At 31.5% G+C, this 11,935-nt stretch overlaps 2 protein-coding genes across 2 annotated transcripts in view; both read left to right on the forward strand.

Moving 5' to 3' along the window:
• The window catches only part of LOC106466996 (U4/U6 small nuclear ribonucleoprotein Prp31-like), a 26,733-nt gene extending 23,975 nt beyond the window's left edge, over positions 1-2,758 (forward strand). The window contains exon 12 of the mRNA XM_022395078.1: positions 2,654-2,758. Within this exon, the coding sequence (XP_022250786.1) occupies positions 2,654-2,758 (105 nt within the window). The remainder of the gene's footprint in view (positions 1-2,653) is intronic.
• A 4,021-nt stretch (positions 2,759-6,779) lies between these two features.
• Positions 6,780-10,200, forward strand: LOC106466997 (exosome complex exonuclease RRP44-like). The gene is made up of 2 exons (XM_013927308.2): positions 6,780-7,115; positions 10,033-10,200. Exons 1-2 carry the CDS (start codon positions 6,897-6,899, stop codon positions 10,198-10,200), a joined length of 387 nt encoding a protein of 128 aa, XP_013782762.1. The 5' UTR covers positions 6,780-6,896.
• The last annotated feature ends 1,735 nt before the right edge of the window (positions 10,201-11,935 follow it).

The raw sequence follows: 11,935 nt of genomic DNA on the forward strand, positions 1-11,935 counted from the left end.
ATATTATTAATGTGCGTCAACCATTTAATCAAACACAGAAACTAGAGAAAATATTTAAAAAAAATTATAAATGTGCATCAACTAATTATCGTGCTAAACATCTTTGTTAATTTTGTTTTAACTCAGGGAAGCAACTAAAATAAATATTAAAATAAAAACTATTTTGGTTCTAAAAACTTTTTTGATACTTTCTCTGAAAGTGAGCATAGCTCAAAGTATAAATATCTGTATGTCAGCTAAGAAAAATATGCTTTTGTTATTACTTGGCAAATTAAGTTCGTAAAAATGTTGGTCTGTTTTGATTTCATTTGGAAATATCAACAGCTACCTTACTGTCGCAAATATTTGAAGAACACGAGGGGAGAGTGTCATTTTACATGTTTAAGTATTACCCATTTCTTCTACTAAATTTCCATTTATGTAAAATGATACAAAACGATGTGTATTCCTGTGTACTGTTACGCACAAATACACACAAGTTGATGATGATGACAAAGACAGGTTAAGGAAAAATATTTTTTTTGTGTAGTCTGATCGTTAAGGTTTTGATTTGTATTAATTTCATCGTTGTTATATAGTGTTGATTATTTACAGTTAATATATCTCAGAGTATTATTTATTTATCTCAAATAATATTGCCATAAAATATTTAATCTGGTAATTAGATTGTTGGCAGGTGGTAAACCCTGGAAGTTATTAATTTAATATTTCTTTCTTTAAAATTAAAATAGTTTTGTATGCATGTATTTATTTACTTATAGCCCTTTCCAACCCAGTTACAACCCAGTTACAATTATCATTTCTGCCTTTACATTCATAAAAATAAATAACTCGTGTTGTCGTATTTCAGAGAAAGCCACTTCAAACCACAAACAAATAGCCATTAAATGTGAAAAATATTAATAACAAACGTAGAATGTTAAGTAATGTTTTATTAAAGAACTAAGTATAATACTATAAAAAGACTTTTTAGGGCTGTGAAATGTTTTTTTAATAAAGCTTGTTTATTGTGTGACAAATTTAACATTGTATGTTTAATTGTTAATATTTTTAACATTTTACCTATGCGCAGGTGCCATTTAATTTATTTAACCATTGTTGCTTTGTTGCAGGTCTTAGAACAAAGAACCCAACTAACTTATTGCTTTGTTAGCAGGTCTTAGAAAAAAGACCCCAACTAACTTATTGCTTTGTAGCAGGTTTAACAACAAAGTTCCAAGCTAAATTATTGCTTTGTAGCAGGTTTAACAACAACAGATCCCAGCTAAATTATTGCTTTGTAGCAGGTTTAACAACAAAGACCCCAACTAACTTATTGTTTTGTTAGCAGGTCTTAGAACAAAGATCCCAGCTAACTTATTGTTTTGTTAGCAGGTCTTAGAATAAAGATCCCAGCTAACTTATTGCTTTGTTAGCAGGTCTTAGAAAAAAGACCCCAACTAACTTATTGCTTTGTAGCAGGTTTAACAACAAAGTTCCAAGCTAAATTATTGTTTTGTAGCAGGTTTAACAACAAAGATCCCAGCTAACTTATTGTTTTGTTAGCAGGTCTTAGAATAAAGACCCCAGCTAACTTATTGCTTTGTTAGCAGGTCTTAGAACAAAGATCCCAGCTAAATTATTGCTTTGTGGCAGGTTTAACAACAAAGATCCCAACTAACTTATTGCTTTGTAGCAGGTCTTAGAACAAAGATACCAGCTAAATTATTGCTTTGTAGCAGGTTTAACAACAAAGATCCCAACTAACTTATTGCCTTGTAGCAGGTCTTAGAACAAAGACCCCAACTAACTTATTGCCTTGTAGCAGGTTTTAGAACAAAGACCCCAACTAACTTATTGCCTTGTAGCAGGTTTTAGAACAAAGATCCCAGCTAACTTATTGCTTTGTACACACTAATTTATGTTGCTAGCGTATACCAGTAAATAGTCACGATGAGTCCTGATTAACTTTAGGTAGTTCTTAAAAGTTTAGCTATCAGGACTCCCACAACACATTGCAGAAGGAATTGTAGTTTACAGTTAAGTTCTTACTAGTGGTTCTTGTTAATGAAACCATGTCTCGAGGATATTCAAAATACAGTAGTTGTGCTGGCTCCTTAAATCGTAATTTTCGACAAAACTGAATGGGTTTTTTTTTTTCCATAAGCATTCATTGTTCATGCTAATCCTTCTTTCACTTTATCATTAAAGATTTTTTTTGGCAGGTAAAATGTATCAAAGTGTTTATCAAATGAAATGTTTTTACTAGTTTTGACCAAATGGTTCAACAGTTTCGAAACGAAGAAATACGATCTGAAAGTAAAACTTTTCCCAAAGAAGTTTATATTAGATTATAATTTTTCAAAACTTAAAATTTTCTTGTAAAAAAAAAAAAAAAAAAAAGTAAATATGTTCTTAAGAATGTTCTTGATTTAATGCTAAGGTAAACAGAAGTGTGACGACCTCATTTAATTTTCTAAGTTGAAGAGAAACAACTGGCGTAATGATCAGAATTATAAAACTTTTAGTTGGTACGCTTTCTAGATCTTCTTGTGTAAAATATTGAAATTTTATGGTCAAAAGAAGATTAACACACTGTGTCATCAGTGTTAGAGCAAACATTGCTAAATTCAGTAGTTCAAGTTTTTATCTGAAGCATGTTTCTTGGTTTCAGGGTCTTGAGATTGTGAATCCACAAGCAGCAGAGAAGAAAGTTAGTGAAGGAAATGTTAAATACTTCTCGAACACAGCTGGATTCTTAAGAGTTCAGAAGGAATAATCCCCCCCCCCCCCATTTTTTGACTTTATTTTTATGAGTAAACGATTTCATTCTCAAATGAGTTTTGTACATAAGTGGAAAAACTAAATAAAGAATGTATAATGGAATGAATACCATTTTTGGCTTTTTTTCATTATAAAACATTTTTAACTTTGAAATTCATACTTGATTTTGTGAAGGGTTTTATTTCACAAGCAGTTTTTTGTTTTTAAAGCAAAAACTCCAGAATGCTGTAATATTGAAAAGTTTCTGTGATATCGCTGGTTTTGATGTGAAATACAACATTTTCTGCTAGTTATAGATCACAATCCTAGTTTACATAGTTTCAATGTTTTTAAAATTGTAGCTTTTCAATTACTCAACCTGGGTTTAATAACTGTTCATTGTAGGGGTTAGAACAATATTAAATTGATCATACCATAAAAGTTATTATATACTTTGTCAAGTTCTATGTATAGGCCACAATTCCTTACAGTAGGTGTCTGTGACTTGTTGGAGATAAATTTCAACAATAAACAAACAGAACACAATCCATTTGTCTTAAAATATTATATTAAAACAAGTCAAATGTATATACAAATTTTCTTATATACTTTGTCAAGTTCTATGTATAGGCCATAATTCCTTACAGTAGGTGTCTGTGACTTGTTGGAGATAAATTTCAACAATAAACAAACAGAACACAATCCATTTGTCTTAAAATATTATATTAAAACAAGTCAAATGTATATACAAATTTTCGTTACACTGTTGGTTATTACAGTTGTATCCAGCTTTAAATAATTGTCTCTTTTGTCACACAGTCTGGTTTAATTTGTTTAGAACACAATAGCCAAAACGAATTATGTTTCTCTACTCTGTTATTACAATACAATCTGTGATAATTTCACTTTAAAAATTGCTACTATATGCCCTTTATAGCTAAACTCACAATCACTCAGTCTAGTTCGATATATCAAACTTAATTTCCTATGTGTATTTATACCTTGACAGAGGTATAGAATGTTCCACACACTACCAGATATTATGATGCAATAATACTCAAGTAAAACAATAAGAAAAACTTAGAAGGTTCGAGTAACATGACACAATAATATAACAATCTTCAGTTAATGACTATTGAACTACACAACGTATGATTTGTTAACATTTATGTTAACAAACTTGCAATAAACTATCGTCTCTAAAAATAGCTAAATTTAACACTATCTAAATCATAACTCTCACAGTAAACCTAAGCTAAATCAGTCATGTATATCTAACAACTATATTGTTTTACATTGTTTCACTTCCATATTTGCTTCCATTTTTAAGTGCATATTGTTTGTCTCAAGTCATACCTTCCCACAAACACTCAAGTTTTCATTTTCACCTTCAGCCTGAACAAGAACAATTATTCAAAACATCGCTAGCTGAAATAAATTTGTTTATAATTCAGTGTTTTTTGGTTTGATTTCTTCTGATGATAAATTAACAAGATGTGTAGCTACCTCTTTTGTTTGTTTGTTATTATACTATACTTAAGACATTGTGATTGAGTGCTTAACTCAAGTTTCAGAAAGAAAGATGTTTTTTTTTAAATATTAAACATACTTTACAGAACAAAATTTCTAACCTGTACACAGTGGTAAGCAAATGTTTAGTGTTCAAGAGCTCAAGGCAATTGAAATATTCTGATGGAGAGAGTGGGGACACCAGTTTAGACTGTCAAGAATCTATGTTAAAAAACCCAGATGAAATGAAAACAACGTATTAACAACGTACATGTTGCTGAATTCCTCCAAATCATTTCTAAAATGAGTTTTACTCGTGCATCTACTGGCCAGTTAAGTTTATTAAAACCTCCTCAAGTATTGGGTTGGTCTACCTTTTGTCTGGACTTAGCGTAGGATAGACTCCACATGTGTCTTACTTGGTTCTAGCCCGAACCTCAAGGAGTATATAGTCTGTAGTTGGCTCATAGATGTCATCCTTTTATTCTGTATTTTAATTACTTTTATAAAATGTTTAAACTTTATAAATATTTGTACCTAATAATCTAAAGTAGTGGGTGAAAGGAATAATAAAAACATAAGTTTCGAATTATTTCGGAATGTTGTGCTCAGCTACATAAGAGTTACTTGTGCATAGCATTTATTAATTTTGAACTTACAGACTAGAGGGAAAGTAACTAGTCAACAGCACTCACTGCTAACTTTGGGACTAGTCATACCTTTTCGATAATGTGTTTCAACAATCATTCTTTACGACAAATGTCTTCAAAGTACAGAGTGCATTTTTTTAGCAACAGGTCGTGAAACATAAGTCCCCGAATTTGTAGTTCAGGTACACTAACCCTTATACTATGCCCGTCTAAAGTTGTAATTGAAGTAATGCCCAAAAAATTACATGTGCAGTGGCCACTCAAACATGAACTCCCTTCCTCTCCAAAGAACAAAATAAACAACAAACGTAAGAACGTACTCCCATTCGTTCGAAACACCAAAAGAAGAAGAAGAAAAAAAACCCAGGTGATGTGATATAAACTTCTTACTCCTGAATTTCTTCTATGATTGCTTTCTTCTCTGTTTCAATTTACCTATTCTTTATTGTTATTCTGTATTTGCTAATATCAAGATTCCATGCTTTTCAACTCTTACCAACGGCCGCACCGTCCTTGTATTTCACATCTTATAATTCACAATTTTTTGCCTGATGAAGATCTGCAATAGAAGTTCAAAACTCGATAAATAGATGCAGTATACAAACAATGCTTGGAGACGGCTTGAATGGGTAACGAATAAAAACTTTAATATTAGTTTAACATAACAGCAAATGTACGACGTTTCGACACGGTTTTGTCATCATCAGGTCGAAACGTTGTACATTTGCTGTTATGTTAAACTTATATTAAAGTTTTTTCAATTACCTATTCAAGCAGTCTCCAAGCATTATTAGTCTCAAAGTGGGTTACTCGTCATCGAATTTGAATTCATCGCGGCAGTATATAAACGTTTTCCAACCCAGTGGATTACAACATAAATACCAAACCCAAAAAACAATCAAAACTACATTTTACCAATAAATGGATGGACCGATTAGAAAATTCTGGAAACGAACATATTTACACTTTTTTGTAAGTTGTAATAACATTTTAGTCGTATTACTACAGTCAGTGACATAAGAATACTTTTAAGATCACAATTACCAAAGAACCGCTCCAATGTTTGATACTGAGTGAATGCAAGTAAAAGAAAACAGCAAAAATACACGTTTTATTGAACATTAACAACGAATGAATCGCAATATGACTCACCCAATAAAAATAATAATGTTGATTAGATTTTTTCCAATAATTTTTGTACGTATATTTCTGGAGAAGGAGGTAACTATCTCATTTCTTCACTTCCATTGTAGTTACGCTAATGTAATATTCACAATACTATACAAATTCCAGCAAACCTATTCCAATAGATAATATTTTCTATCTGGTTGATTGTATCGGATTAATTGTCTGCTTATTGTTAAGCGCAAATCTACAACAGGCCATTTGTGCTGTGCCCAGCAAGAAGAAGACTAATTTTTAGCGGCATTAACCCAGAGACTTACCGGGTTAAATTAACCTATAATGTGCTTTGGGAACCAGGCATAGCCTGATAATTAAGGCGCTTGACTCGCAATCTGAGAGCCGCGAATTCGAATCTCCTGACACCGAACATGCTCGTCCTGTATGGTTACTGACTGGGATAGCTACCCGGGTATTATATTCTTGGCTTACAAAATTACCGCCCCACACCTAATTCGATGGGACTAAAGTTGAAAATAACGTTATTAATATATTTATACACACACACGAATTTCTTGTTTTTCATTATACTAAATTGCTTATATTTTCTATGTAACCTTAATGTTAATTCTCTGGTGGTGGTTTTTTTTTACAGTATATATATGTATTTAATTTTTATTATTTCTGCTTAATTTTTAAAATTAATTTTGTAATCAAAATATTTTCTTTGTACGTTAGATGACGCGTTAGCTAATATGGCGCATTCCATTACAGGAAGTGTGTACTAGATACTAGTAAAACAATAAAATAAGTGATTTATTGCTATTTCTCAGTAATTTCTTCTTATTATTATAAACCTTTCATACAATAGATATGATCACTTCGAAAACATTTTTAAAAAAGACGAGAAGAGGATCTGTCCTAAAAGTGGTTCGAGAACACTACTTGAGAGATGATATATGGTGTGGGTCGTCTTCTTGTGTTCAATGTTCTGATCCAAACCCTTCTTTGGAGAAACAGCCGAAGAGTTTCAGCACATTGTATACAGAACCGCACTACTTGATTCCAGATACTAATGTTGTTCTTCATCAGGTAGTACCCTTCCAAGCATATATATATAAAATCAGTAGTCGTTTTTTGAAATACTAACATATGCAGTAAGTGACAGGTTCATTCTATAAAATTCTACAAGTCAAATTTTCATTTCAACAAGTTAGTACGAGTTCCATGTTATTGGTAACATAATACAGGCATTAATGTAGCTTTTTCTTGGATATTAAATAAAAAGACCAATGTATTTAAAATCACAGAACCTTTATAAAATAAAACATTTGGGATCTAGTGTGAGTAGTTGCAAAGTTAAGATGACTGCCCAGTATTCTGAAGACCCCTTAGTCCGAAGGTTTTTGGTTTTTGCAATATAAGTTAAAATTGGATAACTAAATAAATTTGTACATCTATAATAGATTAATGCAATCTCAAATGAAAAGTTGAAAGGGTATATCTCGGGAAGAATTTGGGGCATCAGCTGTCCCTGATGGCTTGTTCTCACTTTAAATACAAACAACAGAAATATTTGGATCAACATTGTAGTGTACAGATCATTACATTGGCTCGGTGTCAAGATAATTTTACTGACTGGACTCCTTATTTTTGTGATGTAAAAAAATTATGCTTATAGGTTATAGGGTAGCTGCTTATGTTTTCTACATAGTCTACATTTTTCTGATGAAGCATTAGAATCTTTTAGTTTGAAATAGTTGCAATGGCTTCTATTGACATGTTGTAAGTGGAAGCCCGAAGCCGTATTGTTGCTGTCAAGTTTTGTAGGCCAGATTCTTTGCAGTAGGTGCCTGTGACTTGTTGGTAATAAATTTCAGAAATAAACAAACAGCAACACAGTCCACTTGTTTTAAAATAATATACTAAAACAAGTCAAACGTATATACAAATGTTCATTACACTGTTGGTTATCACTGTTGTATCCAGGGTTTTAAATAATAGTCTCTTTTTTTTTTTTCACCAAAGTCCACACAGGCTGAATAATTACTTGAGGTGTACACAAACCAAAGAGAGACTGAGTGCTCCAGCTTCAATACATAATCATTATGACACTACTATCAATATTGAAACTGTATGTAAGTTATTTACGGAAAAACACCCCAGAAAAAATAGAACATGCTAACATGTTATTTCAGTAGTGCATACATATACGTATATGATAGTCAGTGATTGAAATAGCTAATATACTATTGTTATACAGAGTTGTATAAATAAGTAATATAATTTAATAATTAATAACTACTCACCATGTAGATAGTACGGTACTTTACTATAATAAAACATACAACATATTTATGTTAATTTAAGTGTAACTCCCCATGCAGTGTCACAATATAATGATGATTTGTTGACTTTTCATTGGATGTTTGTGAATTTTATGTGAACAGCCATGCAATTGTTTAAGCTATATTTCATGCAAAATTGCTTCCAGATTTAATCTTATAACCCCTATTTTTTATAAATTTCCTGGGGAGTATGCCCCCAGACCCCCATAGCATTAGCATGTTTTGCATGCTGATTGTACTTCACACAATATGTGTTGGCTTTTAATCTCACAAATTAGAACCCTCTTTCAAACATTACGCGTAAGGGCCTGGTTGTGATAAATTTTGTATCTTCTACAAATGAAGAGTTATATCCACAAGAACCAAACTGTAATTTTAACTTTTCAGTCTCGTAACAATCATTTAATTTTGGTAGGTAATTTACTACATATACCTCGATAGATTGAAATTCAATGTATTATTGTCAATATTATGAAACCTTGGATACCTGTGTGCTATTTTTATATGTGATTGTTAAAGTTTTAAGTGTGTTTCTTTATAATAATTGATTTAATCATGAGTTGTACTGATATTAAATTAGATACAGTGATTGTTACTGATGATGTTAGGATACAGTGTACGTTACTGATGATGTTAGGATACAGTGTACGTTACTGATGATATTAATAAATACAGTGTATGTTACTGATGATGTTAATAGATACAGTGTACATTACTGATGATGTTAATAGATACAGTGTACATTACTGATGATGTTAATAGATACAGTGTACATTACTGATGATGTTAATAGATAGTGTATGTTACTGATGATGTTAATAGATACAGTGAATGTTACTGATGGTGTTAATAGATACAGTGTATGTTACTGATGATGTTAATAGATACAGTGTATGTTACTGATGATGTTAATAGATACAGTGTATGTTACTGATGATGTTAATAGATACAGTGTATGTTACTGATGATGTTAATAGATACAGTGTATGTTACTGATGATACAATTCTTTAAAACCTAAGTTAGTCTTCAAAGTCATTATCAAAATTATTATTACTATTTTTATATTATTATAGTAATTATTATAATTGTAGTAATTGTCCAAACCTTAGGGTGGGTTAATTACTAGATGTGTCACTATAGCATTAAAGAGTTTGGTAACCTAAAGTTTGATTAATGTCTGACAAATTGTGCATCGCTGAAGAATGTGAATGATCTTTAGTGATGTAATGAAAGTCTGATAACAGAAGTAATTTATACATTTTTCTCAACATACATTCATTGTAGGAAGTTTTGTCTTTCTTACTCAGTTGAGGGTGGCATGTTTGTATACACTTCATTATTAGCAAAAGATGTATAATACATTACATATAGTGTATTTCTGTCCAAGCTGGATATTTGGATATCATACTTACTTCATACCTCCCACCAGTTTCTCACAACTGTTATCCCATCATCTTTTTTGTTTTTGGAACTTAAATATTGTTTTGTTTTAATTTTTAGTCTTCAAAACTAGCTGAAAAGTACCTCTTAGTTAATTAGTAGTCTGAATTTCAATATATAGGTGCAAAGATTTGAAACTATACAGATGTTGATATCTCTATAATATCAGATCTTTAGTCTAAGAGCTGTAATATTAATACTCAATTTTTCTTGTTAACAGATGGATGTTTTAGAAGATCCAGTATTTCAGAATGTCATCATTTTACAGACTGTGCTACAAGAAGTACGTCACCGTCACTCCCCTATTTACGGTCGAATCAAAGAAGTTCTGACTAATAAAGAAAGACACTTCCATTCATTTACCAATGAACATCACAAGTTAGTATGAACTCCATATTGTACTGAGTCAACGAAATCTGGGGAAATATCAATTACATTTGTTTTAAAATGTTAAACTTTTTCATAAATCAATGAAAACATGACAATAAGTGTGTAAAAGTGAGAAAATTTTAAATTTGACAGAATGTAGCTTTTATTTCTTTTCGAGGTATAATAAGCCCTATGCTTTAACTTATGTGATCGAAGCCATTAGTTTACCCTAATGAGATTTTATAATTAAATCAACTTTATTTTTGGTTTCAAATCTTAACATACATTAAATGTAAAAAGTTTTCTCTTTCCTTCTCAGTTGAAAGTCACGGGTCTATATTCTTACATACATTAAATGTAAAAAGCTTTCTCTTTCCTTCTCAGTTGAAAGTCACAGGTCTATATTCTTACATACATTAAATGTAAAAAGCTTTCTCTTTCCTTCTCAGTTGAAAGTCACGGGTCTATATTCTTTGAATATGGTTAATTATAGAGCTATAGTATAGGTAAATGTAGTTTGTTCCTATCCAATCTTGTATAAAGAAAATGGCATTTTTTATCTTTATTTGATCAAACTGAATGTAAATATTTTCAACACCTGCCACACGAGTCAACCCAGCATCTTTTAGTACTGAGCCTAGGATGGTTTACAGGGGCGTCATTCTGAAAACTGGGGACACTAAAATGAAAACAACAACTAAATGTTAATTAAAATATGACATGATGAAATTTATATGGATTATACTATGGTGGTACCATACTGGGCATTATACCATCCTTATAATATGTACTCTTCATTGTAGAAATGACATTTTTAATTTGAGAATCGCTAGGGAAATCATCTTTTAATGCAACTGCTTCAACTTAAACACTGCATCTTTGGACTTTACTGTGCCGTTAGTGTCACAAAATATTGAAACTAATTGATTCTAATTCCCGTTTTGAAGTTAACGATACTATTGTGCCTGTTTTTTTATGTTTTGCTGTCAATGCAGTAATCAATTAATGAATCTTCGATTCAACTAATACGTCAAATCAATTGGAATATTTTCTAATAAGTTTTTCCCTCATTCGACCTGGACCCACGGTTTAGCTTAATCGCTACACTTAAACCATCACATTCACAAACACATCTAGAACATTTCAAGCATGTTTCATTGCTACATCATATTACTTTACATCTACAAGTTAACTTCTCCATGTTGGCTTTCATGGTCTCAGATCTGGTCCAGCGACCTAGACCTCGAAGATGGTGCCAAATGTCTTCTTTTTTGTCTAATAAAAACAACCCAAACCTTTCTGGAATGACTAATTTTTTTTGTATCCACGTCAAGATGCCGGGCTAGCTCGTGTGGCAGGTGTTAAACATATAGAAATGTAATGTTATAATACATCTTATATTCAAAAAGGTAAAATTAGAAAATGCTACAATAGATTATAGTATGCCATGTGTTTCATTGTTTATAAATATGTATTAATTATCTGCATGCTCTTTAGAAAGTTATGTTAAATAAAATATAGGAAAGTTGACCAATGACAAAAGCAATATGAAATTTAGGAAAGAGTTCCATATGGCACCCCCACCCAAAAATTGTAGAATTGCCTGGATAAAAAAGATTCTGAAAAGGGTTTATTTTAAGGGGCATATTAGAAAAATTGGGGCATGGCTAATAGAGAATCGGTGGTGGTGTGTCAAAAGACAACTACCAACTACACATACCAGGGCAAAGACATTTGTGTGAATACATGTGGAG

This window comes from Limulus polyphemus, unplaced genomic scaffold (genome assembly GCF_000517525.1).
Source record: "Limulus polyphemus unplaced genomic scaffold, Limulus_polyphemus-2.1.2 Scaffold2453, whole genome shotgun sequence".
Lineage (NCBI taxonomy): Eukaryota > Metazoa > Arthropoda > Merostomata > Xiphosura > Limulidae > Limulus > Limulus polyphemus.

Coding starts and splice junctions, on each gene's coding strand:
- LOC106466997 (XM_013927308.2), top strand. CDS start 6,897: ATGATCACTTCGAAAACATTTTTAAAAAAGACGAGAAGAGGATCTGTC. Junction 7,116..10,032: donor CTAATGTTGTTCTTCATCAG/GTAGTACCCTTC, acceptor TCTTGTTAACAG/ATGGATGTTTTAGAAGATCC.